The sequence below is a fragment of the Castor canadensis genome, chromosome 12, assembly GCF_047511655.1.
Source record: "Castor canadensis chromosome 12, mCasCan1.hap1v2, whole genome shotgun sequence".
Lineage (NCBI taxonomy): Eukaryota > Metazoa > Chordata > Mammalia > Rodentia > Castoridae > Castor > Castor canadensis.
The window spans coordinates 2,658,414-2,682,100 of NC_133397.1; the positions used below are offsets into that span (position 1 = coordinate 2,658,414).

At 47.3% G+C, this 23,687-nt stretch overlaps 1 protein-coding gene across 2 annotated transcripts; it reads left to right on the forward strand.

Moving 5' to 3' along the window:
• Positions 1-3,560: 3,560 nt before the first annotated feature.
• Positions 3,561-22,792, forward strand: Allc (allantoicase). 2 transcript variants are annotated; one of them, XM_020152285.2, is made up of 11 exons: positions 3,561-3,650; positions 4,875-4,925; positions 7,286-7,373; positions 8,506-8,631; positions 10,280-10,359; positions 12,215-12,347; positions 16,741-16,896; positions 17,219-17,292; positions 19,107-19,215; positions 21,651-21,775; positions 22,501-22,792. In XM_020152285.2, the coding sequence occupies exons 1-11, from the start codon at positions 3,561-3,563 to the stop codon at positions 22,705-22,707; spliced, it is 1,239 nt and encodes a 412-aa protein (XP_020007874.2). In that variant the 3' UTR covers positions 22,708-22,792. The 2 variants fall into 2 exon arrangements, 1 of the variants encoding a protein (XP_020007874.2); XR_012439586.1 differs by lacking the exons at positions 3,561-3,650; positions 4,875-4,925; positions 7,286-7,373; ... (4 more) ...; positions 17,219-17,292; positions 22,501-22,792 and adding an exon at positions 18,031-18,162 and having other exon boundaries at positions 21,651-21,679.
• Positions 22,793-23,687: the final 895 nt, after the last annotated feature.

Consider the following 23,687-nt stretch of genomic DNA (forward strand, 5'->3'; position numbering starts at 1 on the left):
TTTCTCTGCCTAAAGATGTAGCAGTGAAGGCCCCGTAGTGAGGGCATGGTGGCTCTGGAGATGAAAGTGGTCGAATTTGGCACCTCCCTGCACCTGTCGCTCCTGCCACCTTGCTGAACACTCCTTTGAAGCTTACCTCTGTAGCACTTTACAAGGGTTTGCTTGCTTTTCTTTTAACATATTTTAAACAGCCTGAGCAGCCGGGTCTTTACCCCAAATTGAACTTCGCAAAGAGCATAGTCTCTTTATGCCTCCTTGTCCCTAGTGAAGCTATAGTTAGGGTACATGAGCAGACATCCATGCAAGGAAGGCCAAGGACAAAGCCTGTGGAGGTGGGAATTCCCCAACATGAATGTGCTTCTGCAAATTAAAACATGTCTCCAAATAGAAATTAACTTTGAAAATTTCCACATGAGCTTGCTGGAGGAACAGACCATGCTACATCCAGCTGTGTGTGGGCCGGATGAGGCTGGGAGGATAGGGCTGCCGGGCACTGGCTACTGAGGGCCCTGGGCACTGGCTGGCAAGTTCTGAGAAGAGCCTCAAACTATGCTGTTTTCCTGTGGGAAACAACTTTCCAGAAGGGAGCATCCTCCCCCCCCCCCCTCCCTCCTCCCTCCTCCCTCCTCCATCTCTCCCTCCCTCCTTCCTCCTCCCTCCTCCCCCCTCCCTCCCTCCCTCCCTCCTCCCTCCCCCCTCCCTCCCTCCCTCCTCCCTCCTCCCTCCTCCCCCCTCCCTCCCTCCCTCCCTCCTCCCTCCTCCCTCCTCCCTCCCTCCCTAATCCCTCCCTCTTCCCTCCTCCCTCCTCCCTCCCTCCCTCCCTCCTCCCTCCTCCCTCCTCCCTCCCTCCCTCCCTCCTTCCCTCCTCCCTCCTCCCCCTCCCTCCCTCCTCCCTCCCTCCTCCCTCCTCCCTCCCTCCTTCTCTCCCTCCCTCCCTCCCTCCCTTCCTTCACTGAAGTGTTTCACTGTCTAAACTGAGTGTGAGTTTTTGGGTGTGGCGGTCTCCTGCAGTCACTGAGCAAGTGGCATTTGGTACAAAGGAGGGGCTGGATTAGAAGTTGCAGTTTATTTATTTTTGGTGGGACTGGTATTTGAACTCAGGCCTTCTTACTTGGAAAGCAGGTATTCTACTGCTTGAGCCACACTTCCAGTCCATTTTGCTCTGGTTAATTTGGAGATGGGGGGGTGGGTCTCAAGAACTATTTGCCAGGGCTGGTCTCGAACCCAAGTCCTCCCAATCTCAGCCTCCCACATAGCTAGGATTACAGGCATGAGCTGCCAGTGCCTGGCTACATTTAATTTTAATTAAGTTTAAATTGATTAAATACCCATGCATGCTGGTGGCTTCTGATTGGAAGGTCCAGATAAAGATCATTACCTGGCCCCTTTAGTCCCCGTGCCCTCCTGCCTGTGCCTTTGCATCTGCCTCCCTTCTCAGCTTGGGTCCACTTCTGAAAGGTGGTTTCTGAGCCCTGGGATCCCCTGGGTGTGTGTGTCCCTGAGTACATTGCTGTCACTGCACTTCCCAGGAGAGCGGTCCTTCCGCCTGTCTTCCTGACTGTGTCCTGCTCCACTGTGCTCAGCCTAAGGAGCCGTGTGTCCCTGGCACATGGAGCGTGGCTGATCTTAGGAGCCCTGAACGCACTGACATATAGGTGGATGAAGTTTGTTTAATGAGCACTTACACAACCTTACCAAGACCAGCACGATTCTGAGAGCTAAGTGCCAATTGTATTTGACACATCTGGGTTAGAAGACCAGGTCCCTCCCCAGCTGCAGACTTCTACAGCTCTCTTCACCTCTTGAAGCCGCAGTGTCTTCAGTAGCCAGGGACTGTTCTGAGGATTAAAATGGGAGGAAATATAGGAACAGGGCACCACGTCGCTGCGAGTGTGCAGTGAGTGCTTGAAAATTTCTCCTGTACCTCTCCACCCTCAGGAAGACTTCCATCCATTGTGAGAACCAGTATTTTACAATGTAATTGAAAAAATATTACTCATTCATTTATAAATATTTAGTAAGTGTCCTGTGTGTGTCACCCAAGCCCTGGGGATACAACAGTGAACAAAACAAAAGTTGTTCTTCTGGTGGAGCAGACAACTAACCTCGGAAGACAGATAATCCATATTACAGACACGCTATGGGAACAGGAGGTCTGGTGAAGGGGTCCGGGGCAGGGGGGATCGGGATTGCCCTGTAAATGAGAGCAGGGCAACTTCATGGAGGAGATGAACTGAACAAAGACTTGGAGGGAGGCGAGGGAGCAAGCACGGCCGGCATGCAGGAGGAGCGGCCATTGCAGTAGAGTTGGACGCTCCTGAAGTGCTGGATACAGAGCAAGCGCCTTTGAGAGGGTGGCCAGAGAGGGGTAGGCAGAGGTCAGAGGTCAGAGAGGAAGAATGGGCCAGAGGAAGTCACTTTCTGCTGAGTGAAATGACTTTTAACACATGACTTTTGTTTTCAAAGGATGCTCCCATGTGCTGGGCTGAGATTAGACTGCAGAGGCAAAGAGGGTAGGGGGGAGACCACTGGGGATGATGTGACATCCAGGGGAGGGACGAGGGATGGCTGTGCCCCTCTCCTCCATCCTCCCTGTGTGTGCGCATGTGTGATGTGGATAATTTGTGTGACTTTGGTTGTGAAAGACTTGGAACATATACAAAAGCTGGTAAGTACATCATAGCGCGTGGAGCCCCATGTATCTACCATCTGTCTGCAATGGTCACACTGACTCACGGCCAGTCTTACAACCTCACCTACTCTCCTCCTCAGATTGAAGAGAATTTCAGAGGATGCCCTTCCCAGAGTCAGGACCTACTGTGAAAGCAGACATGACTTTCTTTTTTAAAAAATTAAAACATTTTTTTGGCAGTACTAGTTTTGAACTCAGGGCTAGGCAGGCACGCTACTGCTTGTAGCCCTTTTATTTTTTTTAGATTTAGTATTGCACAGACTTTAATGTGTACTTATTATTTAGTACAACAATCAACTTAGGAAGGAACTTTTAAAAGACATTTGATTTACAATTGAAAGCCTTCTTGAAATTCATGGAGTCAAGCCAGGACGTATTCAGTATATATTCTAACTCAAGACAGGAAATGAACCCCACCCCTTTCTGAAATCGAGATCCTTGGTCATGAATTTCCCAAGGAAAGAGATTCATATTTACACCTTAGCCCTTTTAACTTCAGTGGTTTTTTGTACAGGGTCTTATGGCATTTGCCTGGACTTCCATCCCCTTACTTATGCCACCTGTGTAGCTGGGCTGACAGGTGGACACCACCACAGTGGTTGAGGTGGGGGTCTTGCTCTTTTGCCCAGGTTGCTCTGGAGCCATGATCCCCCCATCTCCTTCCTTCAGATAGCCTGGGGTGTTTCCTCAGTCCTTCTCACGTCTACCTGCCGCCCACTTTAACAATACGCCTAGTCCTGTCACGGCCTTGTCTTAGAATGCCTCAAAGCTGGATTTTGGGAGCCCAGACTGGGCCCCACTCATTCACACAGCTCCTGCCGCCCTCCGGCCTCTGGGGCTGATGGCCTGCGATCTTGCTCCTAGGAAGATGACTGATGCCCCGAAGGAGGGGAGACTGGCCAGGTTCCTGGATTTCACGCAGCTGGTTGACATGGCGTCTGAGGCCGTGGGAGGAAAGGTGAGCCAGTTCTCGGGACACAGCCGGTCTAGTGTGCTGATGGCGAGAACCAGTTAGAGCGGCAGGGCCCAGGCCGAAGCCCTACCCGCCTGGGAAGCCCGGGCGGCAAAAGACTTCCAACGCGTTGCCAAGGGATTCCGGCAGTTGTAGCAGGGCAGCATCACCTTAGTTTTTGGAAAAGACACCTGGGCTTGTGGGAAGATACACTGTCCCTCTGTGCGCTCTTCCAGAATGGCACTTAAACTTCGTGTTTTTGAGACAAGATCTTGCTTGGTAACCCAGGCTGGCCTCAAAGTCAGGCTGGACCTGAACTAGAGATTGTCTGCCTCTACCTCCTGAGCGCGGGGATTACAGGCATATGCCACACATCCAGCAGTTCCTCAACTTTAGTGGGGTAGGAGAATCCCCGGAGGCAAAGAATGAGGTTTGGGCGATGGGCAGAGGCACCTGGAGAGCATAGGAGGGAAGGCCCAGGCCCTGGGGGGGGGGTCTCGCGTTGCCCCCAGGGAGAGGATGTCAGGTCCAGATCAGCACTGTGACCGTGAAGGACAGGCGCTGGGGAGCACATGGACTCCAGCCCTGGTCAGCCCATCTAGGCAAGTGATGTTTCGCGAGTCTCTACAGCGGATGGAACTGGGAGGCAGCAGCTCCACAGGCGCAGGAAGCACAGCAGGGTCCCCCTTTCCCTTTGGGTTCCCAGCTAGAGTCAGAGCCAGGCACTGTCTCCCCAGGCTTAGCAGCCACTCAGTCCTGGGAAAGCAAACAACTGCCTGATTCCTCTGGAAAAAGCCGGTTTACTCCTGCCTTATTGGTGTTCAGTTAGTAGCAGCCCCCCGCCCCTCCCCTCCCCTCCCCTGCACACATTTGACCTTCCTGCAGCCATTTTATGTTACTTGTTGCTATTGCTGTTTATGAAAGAACCACAAAGCTAAAGGTCTTCATTCAACTGAAAGAAAGACGTTGGTGTGCTTCCAAGTGTGAGAAGTTAGCACTTTGCACCCAGATGGTGGAGGGGATTAAGAAAAGAGGGTGGGGGGAGATGGAGGGGAAAGCAATGAAATCCAAACACTTAGGAGGAGAGCATTGGGCTTAACTGCAGACTGTGCCTCTGCCCTTGGCAATTCCACATCTTTTTGCTGCACCTCCTAATGTTTCATTAGGGAATGAAATGAAATGGTTTTTAATTTATGGTTATTTCATCTTCACTTCTTTTTCCTTGTCTAGGTTTTATTTGCCACAGATGACTTCTTCGCCCCTGCAGAAAGCCTCATAAAGGTTTGTAGGAGGCAGCATGGATGGCTGGTGGGGAGCGAGCTTGCAGTGTTGGCTAAAACCCACCCGTGTATCTGGGAGGACATGTGTCCCACTGTGGGACATGGTGTCTGTGAAGAGGTGGGCTTGGGGAGTGGGAGAGAGGACAGGGCCTTACGTCTTATATGTAGATACACACATACACACCGACACACACGTATGTGTATATATGGTCACACCTGAAGTCATGAGATACGTATTTTTCTCCTTTTTGTAAAACAAAACAAAATGAGACAATGCTACAGAGAAAGTCAAAGCTCAGTTCACCAACTTCTCCTGCCCTTGCAGGGTCAACCAACGCTCTGTGACATGGGTGTGTGTTAGTCACTGGGCAGCTGTGACCAAACACCATGGAAACTCTTATTCCCCACAGCTTGGGAGACCAGAAGACCTCTGGCCAGGCCTTGCCTCCTAGGGTTTCCATGCTTCACATTAGCTCATAGCATTAAGGCCTTTGGGGACATTTGATATCCTGTCACAGGCTCCTCCCTCATGACCTAATCACCCCCAAAGGCTCTATGGTCTACCACCATCACATTGGGGGTAGGTCTTAGTACATTTAGGCCATAACAGAAATTTCTTACGGAATTCTTTTGGAAACTTTCAAATAAATATCTGCCTATTCACATCAATCAATATCTGAAATAATTTCATATTTAATATACACACATCCTGCAGCCTGGCTGTTTTGCTCAGTGTTGGTGGGCTCTGTCCACATTGGTCTGTGCAGACGCAGGCCCTCCTCTTCTCTGCTGAGTGACGTGCACATCATTGCAGCCACTCTGTTCCCCTTCCCTGTCCATGCACATTTGGGCTGATCATGCTTTAACTATGGCACCTGCCCCTATAGGGCAGGTGTCTGTGCCATGTGAGTTGGCCCCAAAGTTGGTATTTGTCACGGTGGGCCGTGTATCCCGTTCTGTTTTCTCTGCTACCCAGTACGTGATATGCTTCCCTACCTTCCCAAGCCATCGCGCTCATCCTGCCACAGCAGGATCGTGATAGCTGACACCAGAGCTAAGCCAAATGCAGGAAAGCTGGGCCCTGAGGGCCTGGGGGCTAAGTGGGTGGTGTATTCCCTCTTCTTCTGCCGGTTTGGAATACAATACTGTGTCTGGTTAGTGAGGAGAGGCTGGGTGTGGGATGCCTTTAGGATGTGACGTGTGTAGAGTCAGTGTCTCTTACCTGAAATGCTTGAGACCAGAAGGGTTTTGGATTTTAGATTTCTTTGAATGTTGGACTATATCCATAGACCTTACTGTCAAGCATTCCTGAAAAAAAAAAAAAGCCAAGTCTGAAATTTTGGACTATTTTGGAGTTTCAGATTGGGGGGTGCTCAACAGGTAATAAAAGTCAAAATGTCACCAATGTTCACATGAAAATCCCCAACTAAGGGCCCTTTCCACACGTCAGGAACATTTCAGTGTCCGCTACGGCCTTGGTCAGGAGATAGCAGTGCTGTGATCTGCCCTTGCTAGATGAGGCACAGAAGGTAGCTGCTCCACAGGCCCTCGTCTGGAGAGCTGGCTGCATGACGCCCCTACTCGCCCGGGCCTGGGTTGGTGTCTCAAACCACGGCTCACATCGGGGCTGCCCAGCACTCCAGTTGCTCCTCTGGGAGCTCTGTCCCCTTCTTCCATACATTCTGGTAGGGCTTTTCTCAAGCAGTGCCATGGGGTTCTCTTCACATTCCACTTTAGGTACCAAGGAAAACATTCTCACGTGTCCTCTTCCTTCCCCCATGCACCAAACCAATGTTGAGTGTCCACGATAACCCTGGATCTCTCATGGGTCATTTGAGCTTTGCTACCCTCCATAGAGGCTGTGTTTGTCACCCATGTTCTCCAGGATGAAGCAGCTTGCTCAACTGCTTTTCTAAGGAGGCTTTGCTGCCACCAGGAGTCCCTGCATTTCCTTGAGCAGTTGCACAGCCTCTGGGGCACAGGGGCTCAGCTGGCCTCTGAACCTTGGCCACCCTCACACCACCTTGGCAAGTTACTTGTTACACCAGCTCCTACTTCTGTCTTACTTTCTCAGGCCCCTCTGACTGTCGGAGTCACAGCATTTGTGGGGCCTACAGAACGTGATCTTAGTCATGGTGGTTAGTTCTGTGTACTGACAAGAAACATTTCTTTCTCTGAAGATGATCCAAAAATAGGGAGTGGTCCCCTGGTCAGAAGTGGGAGAGCTGGACATGAAGGTGGGGCCAATACTGCCTGAGAGTCCTTGTCACTTTGTTCGTCTGTCCCTTTGGGACAAAACTTGGTATGCTGGGTGCCCAGGTTCTTGGTGAATGTTAACATTCACCTTGTGCATCTTTCTAGAGCGACAGGCCCAGCTTTAAGGAGCACGAGTACACAGAGTTTGGGAAATGGATGGATGGATGGGAGACCAGAAGGAAAAGGATTCCTGGTAAGAAGATGGTGACCATTCAGCTCTGCCAAGTTAGAGATGGGTAGCTGGAATGCAAGGGTGTGTTTTGGGTCTATTTTATCATGGGGCCCTTGGGATGCTCTGTAAGCAGGTCCCTCCCTGTCTGAGCTCCAGGCTCTGAGAAGACAGAGGGGGTAGCTCGAGCCCTGGCCCCCGATGTACCACCAGGTTGAGGCGGCTGGGGACACTTTGTTAGGAACCTGAACAATTTGAGGTGAGGGCTGCAAAGCGAAGGGAAGAACAATCTCTTGGTGAGCTGTGTGGGGACATTGGTAACTGCATTTGCATTTGACCCTCACAGCTCCCTGGCAGGTGTCCTGTCTCCATTCAGCTGCCATGGAAACAGTTTCCTTCATTCACATAGTCAGGAGCTGAATCAAGGTGCATCCCATGCCACTGTATACACTGTCTTTTATGTCACCTTAAGATGCTCTGTTTATTTATTGCTACTCTTCAGTCTCAATGACAATATGCCCCTTGTGGTTGGAAAATCCTTCTAACACTGAACTAATTCAGGAATTAGGATAACAACTGAATTTTTTCACCCCTTGAGTAAATAATAGATATTTAGAGGCAATATTAGGTTCTGACAAATCTGGACATTTTAAGATGGGTTTATATCTGTCAGTGATTAACGAAAGCTACACAGTGACATGCTGACTTCAGGCCTCTGAAAATGTGACACACACCAGCCAGCATCCTGGGGCCAGGTGAAGTCTGACACCTGCTCAGGAGAACCTGGCTGGGCTGGGGTTTCTTCGTCACAGTAGTCACGTGGAACTTCTGGAAGCTGATGTATCCTTGACTTAGAGGTGAAAAAATGAACCTCAGACACCCTGTAACTGCCAAGAGGGGTGACAGCTCAGAACCAAGCCAGGCCTCTCTGGATCCAAGGCTTGTGCACTGTCTGGTCTGGCTCCAATCGTGACCTGGCCTATGATCCTATAGGCCGCAGTGGCCCTGTGTGGTCAGACTGTGAGAGAGTCAAGCTGCCCGTTTCTGTGTTAGGAGAAAGGCATCCTTGTTACTGCCTCCACTTCCACTGTGTCGCAGCGTGAACGTCTCCCACTGCACACAGGCTCACGGGTACTCCTGCTTTCCTGTCACTCAGGTCACGACTGGTGCATCATCCAGCTGGGGATACAGGGCTCCATCCAGGGCTTCGACGTGGACATCTCTTACTTCTCAGGAAACCACGCTCCTCGAGTGTCCATTCAAGCAGCAAACTTGGAGGAAGGTGCGTTAGGAGCCACTGTCCCCAGAGAGAGGACCGAGGGGTGGAAAGGCTTGTCTGGCCCAGCTTCTGCCCACGTGCTTTTCCTAAGACTCAAACGGGCCAGCAGCTCGTCTGAGACCGTGGACCACAATGGAGCCTTAGAACCGGGCTTCCCAACAGGATGTGCTGTGTTTTTTTTTATATGTAAAACATTACTTACACCTGTTTCATTCTTTACATTAAGGCGTGAACATCCTCTTGACCAAAGTAGAAGCTGAAAAAACAAAACGAAAACAAAAAACTGAATTAAGCTTTTAAAAATTACTAGGGAGGAGTTTTCAAGTATCCTTGCTGAATGGATACAAATATCAAACCTTATAACGCATCACCTTAAGGAGATAGCTCCTGAACCAAACTGGTGAAAGAGCTATAAAATACCAATGCACAGCAAAAGCACAAATAACCCAAACACACCAGCTTCCTGCACAATTGACTATTTACAAGAAAATTGATTTTCAGCTTTACAATGTTTGCTGGTCCAACACAGATCTCATCACTCCCACACGTCTGAGGCCTCACCCAGAGGCACGCCTGAGCGTCTCTGGGACGTTTGGAGAATGGGCTGCTGGAAAGGTGGGAGGATGGCCCAGGTCTTGGAGGATCCCATGGGTGGGTGCACGCATGGGGTAGCTAGGTGGCGGCAGCCCACTTGCAGCTACCTCAGTGGGTGCCACGGTGTAACAGGAAGGCTCTTTTCTATATTTGGGATCACCGTGAATTATGCAGGCTCCATGATTAAGAGCGTATAATTTAGGGTCAATTATTTCTTTAATTGGCACTCTCTGATGTTGGCCTGTGAATGTTTTAGAGATCTGTACAGTCATCCATGTGTATATATGTGTACACAGGGAGGGTGAATCAGGTCAGTGGGCTGGGCAGTAGGCCCACAGGTGACTGGGGTACATGGAAAGGAATGGGGCACAGGAGAACTTCTGTCAGGGGTGCTATCCCTGAGCCTTTCCAGGTCCAGTTTTGAGGCTGCTATGGGGGGGGGGCATGCTTCTGGAACTGACCTGGCAATATTCCAACTTCATGGACCCAACTTTTGAGGATGCTAGGGATGTGATGGTTTGTTGAACTTTTGACCTGAGATGGTTCTACTCTGACAAGATGTGATATCAGAAGTATTGTTGAACATCCTCTCCATCCAGTGGTACTGGGTTTGAACTCAGGGCAGGTGCTCTAACACTTGAGCCATGCTCCTAGTCCTTTTTTGCTTTAGTTCTTTTTCTCAGAAGCCTGTGGCCAACCTCAGACCACCGTCTTCCTACCTATGCCTTCTGAGTAGCTGGGATTACAGATGTGAGGCACTATATGCACACTCAGATGGGGGGCCCAGGGTGGCCTTAAACCTTGATCTCCAGATAACTGCCTCTGAAGTGGTTGGGATTACAGGCATGAGCCTGGCCTGCACTGCATTTTGAAATTACTGTCATTGTGTTAAGCATTGAGAACACCATCCAGTGCACTTGCCATTTTGATAATCTGATGGTGACTTAGGCAATGATACCTCCAGGGCCATTGGCAAGTGAGAATTGTCACACAACTCCCTGAGACATTCTTCCCTTTGCTTTTGAGCTCTAATCCTGCATGGTCACTTTGACTTCAGACAAACTGCCAGAAATCCCACAGAGAGGGGTCAGGACAGGAGCAGCAGCCACACCTGAGGAGTTTGGAGCTATTGCTGAGGTATGTCCCCAAAGACATGGGTCTGCTTGTTAGGCTAGCCAGGAGGCTGCTCCGCAGACCTGGCCACTCAGGTGGTTCCGGGATGCTCCACCTGGGCACCCCTCCTCTCCCCTCTGTCCTGAGCCACTGTGTTTCACATGCTTCTTTTTTTTTTTAGTTTTTATTTTATTCATATGTGCATACAAGGCTTGGGTCATTTCTCCCCCCTGCCCCCACCCCCTCCCTTACCACCTAGCCCCCTCCCTCTTCCCCCTCACCCCCTCAATACCCGGCAGAAACTGTTTTGCCCTTATCTCTAATTTTGTTGTAGAGAGAGTATAAGCAATAATAGGAAGGAACAAGGGTTTTTGCTGGTTGAGATAAGGATAGCTATACAGGGAGTTGACTCGCATTGATTTCCTGTGCGTGTGTGTTACCTTCTAGGTTAATTCTTCTTGATCTAACCTTTTCTCTAGTTCCTGGTCCCCTTCTCCTATTGGACTCAGTTGCTTTAAAGTATCTGCTTAAATTTGTTGCCCTTAACGCAGAGAAACTAAAGCAGATACCTTAAAAGCAACTGAGGCCAATAGGAAAAGGGGAACAGGAACTAGAGAAAAGGTTAGATCAAAAAGAATTAACCTAGAAGGTTAATTAACCTAGAAGGTAACACCCACGCACAGGAAATCAATGTGAGTCAACTCCCTGTACAGCTATCCTTATCTCAACCAGCAAAAACCCTTGTTCCTTCCTATTATTGCTTAGAGTATTATTGCTTATACTCTCTCTACAACAAAATTAGAGATAAGGGCAAAACAGTTTCTGCCGGGTATTGAGGGGGTGGGGGGAGAGGGAGGGGGCGGAGTGGGTGGTAAGGGAGGGGGTGGGAGCAGGGGGGAGAAATGACCCAAGCCTTGTATGCACATATGAATAAAAAAAGAAAAAAAATAAAGTATCTGCTTTAGTTTCTCTGCATTGAGGGCAACAATGCCATCTAGTTTTTTAGGTGTCTCACCTATCCTCATATCTCCCTTCACATGCTTCTGAGTGACAGCACAGCCTGGCCTCAAAGAGCCTGGTGTGGTGTGTCTCCAGGGCGGCGCCATCTCTATTCTGCCACCTGCCCTACATATGCACAGACAGAAACTGACAGTCTGCATTTACCTTCCCAACAATTTGATAAAATAACTTTTGAGTCTGATGAACTTGATAAGATAAACAGTGGGGCCTGTGTTTTGGCATATTCACGTTTTGTTTTTTTGTCTAGTCATTAATTCGAATTTGAGTTACGAAAGTTTTGATCAGTAGCTGACAGGGAGATAAATCACAGCAGCAACACAAGCACCAGGTCCTAAGACACCGGGGATCTAGGGAACAAATCTAGGGGAGGCAGTTGCTGGGCCAGCAGTCTCCCCAGACCTCGCTGGCTTTGCTTAAATGCCACACACCACTCCAGTTCCTTCTAGGAACCAAGATAAAGACATCTGGGATATCTGACATCCTGTCTCTTGTTCATAAGCCACTTGCCCCCATCACCCAGCGGCTACTTCAATCGGTGTGGGAAAAAAAAATCTCCAAACATATTCTGTAAATAAGTAAATAAATAAATAAATATTTTGGTGGTACTGGAGTTTGAACTCAGGACCTCAAGCTTGCTAGGCAGTCACTCTACCGCTTGAGTCACGCTGCCAGCCCCAAACATACTCTGTTTAACACTAAACTTGGGGTTTGAGCATTATTATTTTTATTAAAGTGTTCCATGAGGTATCCATCACTAATGCTTATCCACAGTAGCTCTGTCCCTCATGCCTCCAAGGACACTAGGAAGACAACTTAGCATTCTCAGGAGCCATTGCTAATGGTCTGTGTCTGTTGCTAGCTCAAGTTGGACACCTGGGATTACTTGCTTCCTATGACAGAACTGAAGCCGGGAAACCCCGCCTCCAGCCACAACTACTTCCTTGTCAATTCCCCGCAGAGGTGGTCTCATGTAAGGCTCAACATTTTCCCAGGTACGTGTGACAGGGACCTTGTAGGTCTAGGGACTCCTCTCCTTAGGTTGCCATGTGCAGAATAGAAAATAAATGACCTCTTCTGGGCAACTGACCTCCTAGTATTTTAGGATTGTAATTTGTCCTTTTTGTACTCCTGGGAAGTCTTATTTTAATCAACTCACTAATAGGTAGCTAATGAAGAATGATCAGGTGGCTTGGGATGGAGTCTCCTAGCAGTTGGTCTTTCACAAGTGTACTGTTTTAGCAGATGAAGTGGAATGTTCAGATGACTTACTTTTTGTTCCAGTTTTATTGTGACACAGCACAGTAACATGTAATTCACACATTTCAAGTGTGCAATTGAAGGACAACACGGGTACAATGTCACCACCAATTTTATTTCACTGGAAAGAAACCTGTGCACGTTAGCTATCACCCCTCACCAGCAACCCACCTTCTTTCTTGATAGATTTCACTATTGTTAACATTTCATATAAACAGAATTGTATTTTATTAGTCTTTTTCTCTTTGACTTCTTCCACTTCGCATAATGTTTTCAAGATTTATCTACTTCATTCCTTTTTTGGCCAAATTAATATTCCCTCATTTGGATATACCACATTTGATCCATTCAGGAGTTGACAGACATTTGTTTCCACCGGTTAGCTATCATGAATAAAGCCACCGTGAAACAAGTTTTTGTATGGATTGATCTTTTCATTTGTCTTGAGTATATATCTAAGACGGACGTTTCATATGGTGACTTTGCGTTTAAGTGTTTGGGAACCTGCTACACTTTTCCACCAGCTACATTCAGGGCTTTTGGTCGCTGTACTTCCTTCCCTGCCCTTGATGACTAAAGATGCTAAACACCTTCTCGTGTGTTTACTGGCCATCGTGTCCTTTCTTTGGGAATAATGACCCTTGGATCATTTTTATTGGGCTGTGTAAGTTATTTATACATTCTAGAGAGGCCCTTATTAGCTAGATACATGATTTGAAAACACTTTTTCCCACTACATGAAATGTCTTTTCACTTTCTTGGTGGTGTCTACTGAAGCACCACAGTTTTGATTTTAACGACATTCAGTATATCTGCTCTTTTGTTGCACATGCTTTTGGAATTGTATCTGGAAAATCACTATCAAATTCAAACCCGTCAATAATTGCCCGTTTTCTATGTGTTTTATAGGCGAGCATCCTTGACCAAAGATAAAAATCTTAGCTTTTCAAATCTGATAGATTTTTAAGTAATGTTTTGTAGGTAGTGTGAGGTAGGGATTCAGCTTCATGCTTGTGTGTGGGGGTATCGGTTGTCTAAGAATTATTTGTTGAATATACTTTTTTTTCCCAGTTGAATGACTTTATTTATTTATTTATTTTTTGCTTTTTTATTTTTATTTATTTTTTTTTTCATTTTTCTTTTATTATTCATATGTGCATACAAGGCTTGGTTTATTTCTCCCCCCTGCCCCCACCCCCTCCCTTACCACCCACTCCACCCCCTCCTGCTCCCCCCTCAATACCCAGCAGAAACTATTTTGCCCTTGTCTCTAATTTTGTTGTAGAGAGAGTATAAGCAATAATAGGAAGGAACAAGGGGTTTTGCTGGTTGAGATAAGGATAGCTATACAGGGCATTGACTCACATTGATTTCCTGTGCATGGGTGTTACCTTCTAGGTTAATTCTTTTTAATCTAACCTTTTCTCTAGTTCCTGGTCCCCTTTTCCTATTGGCCTCAGTTGCTTTAAGGTATCTGCTTTAGTTTCTCTGCATTAAGGGCAACAAATGCTAGCTAGTTTTTTAGGTGTCTTACCTATCCTCACCCCTCCCTTGTGTGCTCTCGCTTTTATCATGTGCTCATAGTCCAATCCCCTTGTTGTCTAAGAATTATTTGTTGAATATACTTTTTTTTCCCAGTTGAATGACTTTAGAACTCTTGCCAAAATTTACTTGCCCACAGACACATGGGTTTATTTCTTCACTCTCGGTTCTATCCTATGAATCAATTTTTCCACATGCTGGTATCACACTGTCTTGATTAGTGTTGTTTTATAGTAAGCTTTGAAACTGGAAAGTTGTCTTCCTGATTTTTATTTTACAAGATTGTTTTGAATCCTTCTACAAAGATGGAGCTGGGAGTCCGACAGAGTGCACAGAGTCTGTGGATCAGTCCAGAAACTCTGCCATCTTAACATGGATGGGGGAGGGTCTCCCATTTATTTACATGTCTCAATTCCTTTTGACATTTTGTAGTTTTCAGAGTATAAGTTCTCTACTTCTTTTGCCAAATTTGATCCTGTCCTACAACTGTGCTGAATTCTCTTGTACCAATGCTTTTTAAGTAGAATATTTAGGATTTTTATAAACAAGATCATGTTATCTGGGAATAGAAGTAGTTTTACTTCTTCCCTTCCAACTGGAATGCGTTATTCTCTCCCCCCACTCTCTCATCTCTCTCTCTCTCTCTCTCTCTCACACACACACACACACACACACACACACACACACACACACACACGGCTAACTCCCTTGACCAGAATCTCCAACGCAATGCAGCATAGCAATGGCAGGAGCTGAGTCCATGTCTTTGACCTAATCCAGGAGGCAGCTCAGCTTTTCACCAGTAAGTGTGGGCTCACCTGTGGGCTTTTCCTAGGCGTCCTTTCCCAGGTCATGAGTTTCCTCTGTTCCTATTTCATCAAGCGTTTTTGTCGTGAACAGGTGTTGAATTTTGTCAGATGCTTTTTCTACATCTATTGACATAGCCATATGGCTTTTGTCTTTTATACTTTTGATACAGTGTGCTACTGAGTTTCACTAGATAGTCTCATTTATTTTTTTGGTGGGACTGGGGTTTGAACTCAGGGCTTCATGCTTGCAAAGCTGGTGTTCTAACACTTGAGCCACGCCTCCAAGTCTATTTTGCTCTGGTTATTTTGGAGATGCGGTCTCGTGAATTATTTGCCCAGGCTGACCTTGAACCTCAAGCCTCCCAATCTCAGCCCCAAGGAGCTAGGATTGCAGCCATGAGCTACCTGTGCCTGGCGAGCATAGTCGACATCCTTGAAAAATGTTGCTTTGTTTGCTGTATGTCCTGAGGACTCTTCCAGAGACCTGAAGCATTTCCTGCACCCGCTTGACTGGGGAGCTGGTCAGCAGAGCTGCTCACACTGCATGCTGGAGGTGGATCTCTTGGTCCTCCTTGTAGGCACCATGTATCTCTGGTTATCACTTTCTGAAGGAAGACTGCAACATGTGAGGACCTGAACACATCTACTGGTCCTGACGACTCATGGGAAAACCATCTGTTCTGGAAGGGAGTGGAAGGGCAGAGTTGAGAGGCAGAAGCCTGTTGCACGCAAGTTAATCCTGCAGTGTGCTGAGCTTGAGCTAGGGACTGAGTGTATCCAGATTTTGTGGCGGGCAGGGTTAACATCAAGAGGCAGGGCTGTGTGTCTGTCACCAGTGGTGCACAGCTGGCACCCCGCACATCCAGGGAAAAGAGAGCAGAAGCTCAGTTTGACTGGCAGAGCCCTTTCTTTATGAAGCCAGACAAGTACTAAAGATGACTGCAAACCTGTGGTAAAGGCAACAAAAGTGCTTAAGTACAGGCATAAGAAATTTCTATTTGACGTTTTTGATCTACCAAAATAGCAACTTCATATGCTCAACCCACTTTGTACAGGATTTAGCAGTGGAGGGAGGGTCTAGACACATCCCCAGTGTGGCACAACTTTGCTGGATTGGACCTGCGAGTCTCTGGGCACAGAGCCCTTTGTGAACTGGTTGTCACCGACAGCTTGAAGGAGAGGGGTAGGCACAGGCTACACTTGACTTTCTTCTCTGTCTGCTAGTGGAGTCCCTGGTTACACTGAATGGATTCCACCTGGGACCCAAGGGTGCAAGGGACAGGAAGTGGCAGTGAGCCAATATGTCACTGAGATACGCATGTTGGAGGGGAGGCCCTTGGAGGGGAGGCCCTTGGAGGGGAGGCCCTTGGAGGGGAGGCCATTGGAGGGTGGAGAGGTGTTTCTGGAATTTCTTGACAGTTTTAATTAACTCTGTAAAGAAAAACTTACCCTTTAAAATATAAAATTACATCTGACAGATAAATCTTTCCTATAGTATTAAAGGAAATCATAATGTCCAATGGGCCAGAACAGCGGCATTACCCTCGTAATTCATCTCCAAGAACAAGAAGTAGTCTTGGAGATCCAGGAAAGTTGTTCTGGTAGAAGGTCTTGTCAAGGGCAAGGGCCCTGGGGCAGTGGGCGTGCCATGTCGAAGGAACAGAAGTGGGCAGGGACGTGGAGCCTAGCAGATAAAGGAAGGCTGGAGGATCCAGAGGTTCATGACACACCAGCAGTCACCTCACCAAAGAACAACGGAGGTGCCTTTCCTTTCCAGATGGTGGCATTGCACGTCTCAGAGTATATGGCACTGGACAGAAAGACTGGACTGCAACTGATCCCACAGAACCTGTAGACCTGGCGAGCATTGCTTTTGGGGGTGTCTGTGTAGGATTTAGTAATGCACATTTTGGGCACCCAAACAATGTAATAGGTAAGAGGGCGTTCCAGGTGTGGGCGTCCATGTGGACGGGTGGACTCAGCATTGGATGGCCGACATGGTCAGAATGCTGTGGAGGAGGGGGCCTCATGGAGCCCTGGGCACAGGAGATTCTCCTTCAGTATTGGTAGTGGTCTTTCCCGATTGTGGCCTAAGCTGCTATAAAAGGGAAAATAAAACTTGCCAACTCAATGGTTTTAATAATTTGTGTAGTGATGCTCAGGCCCACAGGCTCTGTAATTTAATGACACAGGCATTCTTCTCACACTTAAAATTAAATTATGGGCTACATCAGTAATCCGGGTTATTTCTGTAGGTGTCGGCAAGCCCAAGTCCATAGCAGATGGCTGGGAGACTGCAAGAAGGCTGGACAGGCCCCCGGTATTACAGGTAAGAAGTAGAAACAACTGTGGCTTTGTTTTCCTATGAAGCGTTTTTAAAACGCTTTCACTTTGCGTAATGGAAACACTGGCTTCATTAAGAAACCTCTTCATCCTTGTTCTGAATGCTTATTACCATTCTCTGCATTTCCCAAATTTCCCGTGATGGTGCCATCACACTACCTGGTACAGTATGACTCCATATTGTGCAGACGGCCTAACGTGGGGGCCATGGCCAGCCCCTCAGATGCAGTGTTGGGAAATTCCTCCATTTTCTCAATAAAGAAACAGAAAGACTTATAGTTCAATGATACAAAAGCTATGTTGGTAGACCCAGAGGAATAAAACACCAGTTTAATCATTTTGAGGCAGGGTCTTGCTGTGTATCCCAGCCTGGGTTCAAATTCAGTGTAGCCCAGGCTGGCCCTGAACTCACAGTCCTCCTGCCTCAGCCTCCTGACTGCTGGGGTTACAGACATGCCACCTCGCCTGGCTCAGTTTAACAATTTTTATTGTGTGTTTCCCCAGTTGAGACATGGCCTATGTGTCAGATAGTGGGTGCTAGAGCTGACTCAGAAGTTTAACTTGGGCGGTAACTAATTTGAGTTAAGGAACCAAATAAAAGCAAAACGGCTTTCAGTTTGCAAATCCCAGTGAAAACTCGGAAATGTCCCCCAACCCCCTGCTTCCTTGGGTGGCACCTCCTGTCACCCAGTGCTTCCAGATGTAAACAAAGACACTGTTCTTCCTGGAGACTGAGCTAGAGAGGCAGAGTGTGTATCAGAACAGACGGTGACCAGGAACACAAACAGAGGACCTGTGGGCTGGATTCTAGAAAGATCCCTTCATCCACAACAGCCTGCATGGCACAGAAAATCAGGTCAGAGATTTATAAAAATTTACTGAGTCCCAGTGGACTTGCACATCAGCACAGGCGTTTAAGGAATGAGAGAAAAGCTCATTTTTGCAAACAGTGACACACCAGGCCCCTGAAATGCCTTTTGGTGCGAAACAGAAGGCACAGCTGGAAATGCCAGCTGTTAAAAATTATTTTATTAATTTACTTATTTATTAGCTTATTATAGTTGTGCCAGGGTACATTGTGACATTTATAAAATGCTTACAATATATTTGAGTGACAATATATCTGAGTTGCAATATATCTGAGTTAAATTCACTTATCTAATTGTTTTCCTTCTCCCCTTTACTCTCTTCTTAGCACAGTTTCAACAGGTCTCCTTTCTCCTGTATTTTCACACAGGAATACACAGTACTCCTACCCTATTCACCCTTTCCTCATGTCCTCCCTCCCACTGGTACCAAACCCTGCTTTACCTTCCTGTCTTTCATTCTTATTTCATTTTTATTTTTATTTTTTTAGTTACCATGTGATATTTTAATAAATGTAAACATTGTGTAATTAAACTTTAACTGGACATAGGTATTAGACAGTGAATTCTCTTTGCTGTCTTTCATTTTTAAAAGAAGACATTTTTGTTTGTTTGTGATGGTTATACAGGGAGTTTCACTGTGACACTTCCGTGTATACATGTATTTACCCTGAGTTGGTTCATTCCTTCCATTATTCTCCCTTCTACACCATCCCCATTCTTATGGTGATTTCACCAGGTTTGAACACTCTATACTCATGGAAAGTTCATCAAAACCATATTCACCTTCTTTACCCTCCCGTCCCGTTAGTGCCTCCCTTCAGCGTGACCTGTTTTAATTCCTGTCCTTCACTGGGACAGGTGGAAATGGTGTTTAGGCTCGGTCCCTTGAATCCAGGTTAGTTTACTGTTTTAAACTTTTCTCGAATTCTAGACGGACGAGAACGGCCTTCTCCTGGTTCCGGGTTGTGAGTGGGCAGTGTTCCGACTGGCACATCCTGGAGTGATAACTCAAATTGAAATCGATACGAAATACTTTAAAGGTAAGTGTCAAGCCACGCTGGTGTAGTATTCTCAAGGTGACGTGTCTTATGGGAGTGGGGCCTGGGCGCTGGCTCTTGGTGTATTTCCGAGCAAGACTCTTGAACAGGACAACTCACCACCTGCTTTACAAAGTTCGGAGGTGGACTCTGAAGGTCATCCAAGACACCAGTGTGCCGTGTGGCTCCGAGTCAGACACGCAAGGAGCCGGTGAGAGGAGCAGGGCTGAAGCAGTCCGAGCAGATCAGCTGTGTGGCCACTGCTCCTCCAGCTTGGCTTGGAGTTTGACCTCAGAGCCTCACGTTTGCAAAGCAGGAGTTCTATCATTTGAGCCAAACCTCCAGCCCTTTGCTCTGGTTTTTTGGAGATGGTGTCTCAAGAACTATTTGTCTGAGCTGGCCTCAAACCTCCACCCTTCCAATCTCAGCTTTCCAAGTAGATAGGATTACAGGTGTGAACCTCAGTGCCTGGCTTACGTGGGTCATTTATATGAAGAAAGTTCAAGAGGTTCCTAGGCTGAAATTGCTCGGTGACACTTTGTATGTACTGGATTGGGTAGCTTATGCCGGTTAGCTGTCTCTACAATGAATGGTGGTGGCTTACATGTATAAATATTAACTGTGTATTAACTGTACAAAGAGTTTCATTGTGACGTTTTCATATGTGCATATAATGAACTTTGATCGTATTTGCTCATCGCTCTGACATCCCTGCTTCATCCTCTTCCCTAACAGGATGACTGATTTTCCAATGGTTTCTAATTATTACAACTTTATTCAAATGTTACCTCTTATAGAAAGCACAATATACAGGAATGTCAGGTTTTTTTCCAAGAGTGGTGGGTGTGAATTGTTTCAAGAAGTTGAGGGATTTCGGAAGACTGCACGTCAGATCTCATCATTTGTCTTTGCTGCCACTTCTCAGTGTGGCTGATGGGACCTCATCCTGGGGTTGCGCCATGTCAGCTCTGCTGTGTTCTTGTTGTCTGTGTATGCTTGGCCGCAGCTCTCTACACAAATGGTTTTAAAATTGATTTTTTTTAATCAAAGGGTAGTTTAGCTAAAAGCAGGTGACAAACAGTAAATCCACTTAGCAAGGAACCCCAAACCGCAACAGGTGTGTGAATATTCAGCTGGCATGCCCCAGGATGCCTCTGAACAGTGTGGTGAGAGTCACGGAAATGAGGGGTGTGCCAGTATCCACTGTCAGTCCTTTAGCATGTTACATTCAGTCATATCAATCCAACAAGACTAACAAATACACACACACACCCCTACACCAGAGAACCAGAAATTGCAGTTCTCAAGCCCCCTGTCTGCATCCTTGGCTTTGCACAGTACCCTGGGTGGATGTTCACCCACACGTGAGGCCACTGTCCCAGGAGAAGACTACAAAGGGGCATGTGGACGTTAGCAGTCCTCTGCCAGGGATCTTGATTAGCAACTCCTCCTGCTGATCTTAAAGTCTTGGAGAACACCTGTAGAAGTGCTCCTCACAGAGTGTGGGACCCTTCCTCTAGGGTCCTCTGACCTGCCGGGCACACGATTCATGAAATTCTAGACAGAAGAGAGACTCAGGGTCATACTGTCTCACCTGGAGACAACTTGGAAATACTGGAGTACAGCACGTCTGGTGGGTGCTCTGCACCTGTCAACATAGCTTAGGATGGCTTCTTTTTATTGTCATATTACAAAATATGACATTGTAAGAAAAATATTTTCCAGCTTCATAATTTCAGTTGTATTATATAACAGTGTGCAAGTAATTCAACTTGCGACCTACAAAGATTATCAGAATACATCCACCTTTCTTTTTTTTTCTTTTATTTGTATGTGCATACAATGTTTGGGTCCTTTCTCCCCCTTTTCCCTTGCCCCCTTTCTTCCCCCCCTCTCTCTCCCCCACCCCCTCAATACCCAGCAGAAACTATTTTGCCCTTATTTCTAATTTTGTTGTAGAGAAAGTATAAGCAACAATAGGAAGGAACAAGGGTTTTTGCTGGTTGAGATAAGGATAGCTATACAGGGCATTGACTCACATTGATTTCCTGTGCGTGTGTGTTACCTTCTAGGTTAATTCTTCTTGATCTCACCTTTTCTCTAGTTCCTGGTCCCCTTCTCCTATTGGCCTCTGTCACTTTAAAGTATCTGCATTAGTTTCTCTGCATTGAGGGCAACAAATGCTATCTAGTTTTTTGACATCCACCTTTCAAAGCAAGCAAGCTATCTGTTGAAACTCAAATGCACCAGCCGACTAACATAAGGCTGATTCCTCTAAAAAGCACGCTTGCTTCTACTCCATCATAAACTGGCTTGTTCCTTCTTAGAAAGAACACTGGTTTTTTGCTGGGTTTTTGATTTGATTAAAAAGCCCGGTGTCCTGTAAGCTGTGCTGTGCTGAGGGACTGCAGTGCCCAGGTCTCTATATACTCGTACAGGCAATTCTCCTGACAGCTGCAAGGTGGACGGGTGCATCCTGACGACCCAGGAAGAGGAAGACATGGTCAAGCACAAATGGATTCTTCCAATCCATAAGTGGAAGCCACTGCTTCACGTCACCAAGGTTCGTGGGGTACAGTGTTAGGAGCCAGCCCTGGGTCAGCACTGTTCCCCTTGGGGTCATTTTTGCAGGATTAACCTCTGCTCAAGTTTAATGGTAAAATGAACGAGTTTAAAAAAACTACATCTGCAGGATGGTTCTATCTCCTCCCCTTTTGAATGTCTAATAATTACATTTTGTTAAACAAAAAGAATTGCCACATGTGTCTGCATTATATTTAACTCTTTAGAAGGGGTGAGTGGCACACTTAAAGATATAGCGGGGTGTCCACCTGTAGGATGGATGCCCTGAGATATTCTAAAGTGTCTTTGACCGAGGACGAGGGAAGTGGTCACGGTGGGTCAGGTGGAGGAGGGGGCTGCTCTCATGTAACCCTAAAGACAACCGATGACCTCTTTCATCTTATCAGCTTGTTCAGTTAACTATCAGAAACAGCAAACAGTGCTGGAGGTGTGGCTCACGTGGTAGAGCTCCTGATTTCCAAGCACAAAGCCCTGAGTTCAAACTCCAGTCCTACCAAAATACAAACAAACAGCGAATATTCAGGGGACTTGAGTATTATTTGGGATATATGCTTCCCCCACTGGCAGATTTTTATTGTAAGCTGGGTTTTTATCACTGAGTAACTTGTTTTTTCTCAAGCCCCTAAGTCCAAACTAATGGCTATGTTGGGAAAGTCAGCTCCTTCAGGCCACACAACCCTGCTTCAGCAACAACCTTTCTTCTAGCTATCCCCCAACCAAAACCACTTTTTGGACAGCCTAACCCTGGAGCTCCAAGATGTCATCACTCACGCCAGGCTCACCATCATACCTGATGGGGGCTTGAGCCGCCTCCGGCTGAAGGGCTTCCCCAGCTCCATCTGCCTGCTACGGCCCCGGGAGAAGCCCATGATGAGGTTTTCAGTTAAGGCCGGCTTCAGGGCGAACCTTTAACCGTGTGCAGGGCGCTGAGTCTGCATCACCACAATCACCCACGCATGGTCTTCTTTTCAAGTTTTGGGAACACCTGGTGGCTTAATAAAATGGTCATCCCACAAACTGGTCTCTGCATTTTACGTTGCATGAAGTGTCTGGTATTGGCTACTGAAAAAAACTCTACAAGACACTGACATTTATGACATCAGTGTCTTGTACCTCGTGTGTGTAGATCCAGCAGGTAATATGCAGCCTACTGTCTTTGAGAGTTTGCTTAACCCCATCAAAACCATTGCGAAAATGTATTTCTGGAACCGGTTACTACCCCCGCTCAAGAGGACTGATCCATCTTCATCCAGAATAGAGAATGACTTTACCAAAGCCCCCACTCCTCCTTCCCCTAAATGAGGGTGCATTCTGAATGTCGCGCCTTTGGGGTGCCAGGCACTAGCAGGTACAGTAACCCAGCTGCTCACATGGTCTGCATGGTAGACAAGTTACCTACTTGGAGCCAGGGGGCTACAAGATTTCTGGGCTGAAGTTGTCCATTGTTAAGGGCACTGAGGCTCAGTAGGTGAGCAGCTTCCCACCCAGACCCAGACGGCCAGGATGTCCAGCCCGCACCACGCTTTCTGCAGTGGAGGGTGGCCGTGGGTGCTACTGCTCGGCCACCCTCTCGTTCAGCACACTCATGCCTGCCAGGTGGACAGGTCCTTCTGTCCTCTTTCCCTGAGCTCCAGCCCTCACCTGCTGTCCTGCTTTCTCACTGGTTCCAGCTCTCATCCCTCAGCTGCCCTAGTTCTCGTTGCTGCCCCTCACCGTCTGTGCTGTCTATTGTCCCCTTACCTGTCTGTGCTTTCTATTGTCCCCTCACCTGTCTGGGCTGTCCACCTCCCTCACCTGTATGGGCTGTCCACCGCCCTCACCTGTCTGTACTCTCCATTGCCCTCAGCTGTCCCAGTTCTCGTTGCTGCCCCTCACCTGTCTGGGCTTTCTAT

Excerpts from the sequence above, each read along its gene's own strand:
- Allc (XM_020152285.2), top strand. The coding sequence starts at position 3,561 with ATGACTGATGCCCCGAAGGAGGGGAGACTGGCCAGGTTCCTGGATTTC. Across the intron at positions 3,651-4,874 it reads CTGAGGCCGTGGGAGGAAAG|GTTTTATTTGCCACAGATGA; the intron begins GTGAGCCAGTTC and ends TTCCTTGTCTAG. Across the intron at positions 19,216-21,650 it reads CGATACGAAATACTTTAAAG|GCAATTCTCCTGACAGCTGC; the intron begins GTAAGTGTCAAG and ends ATACTCGTACAG.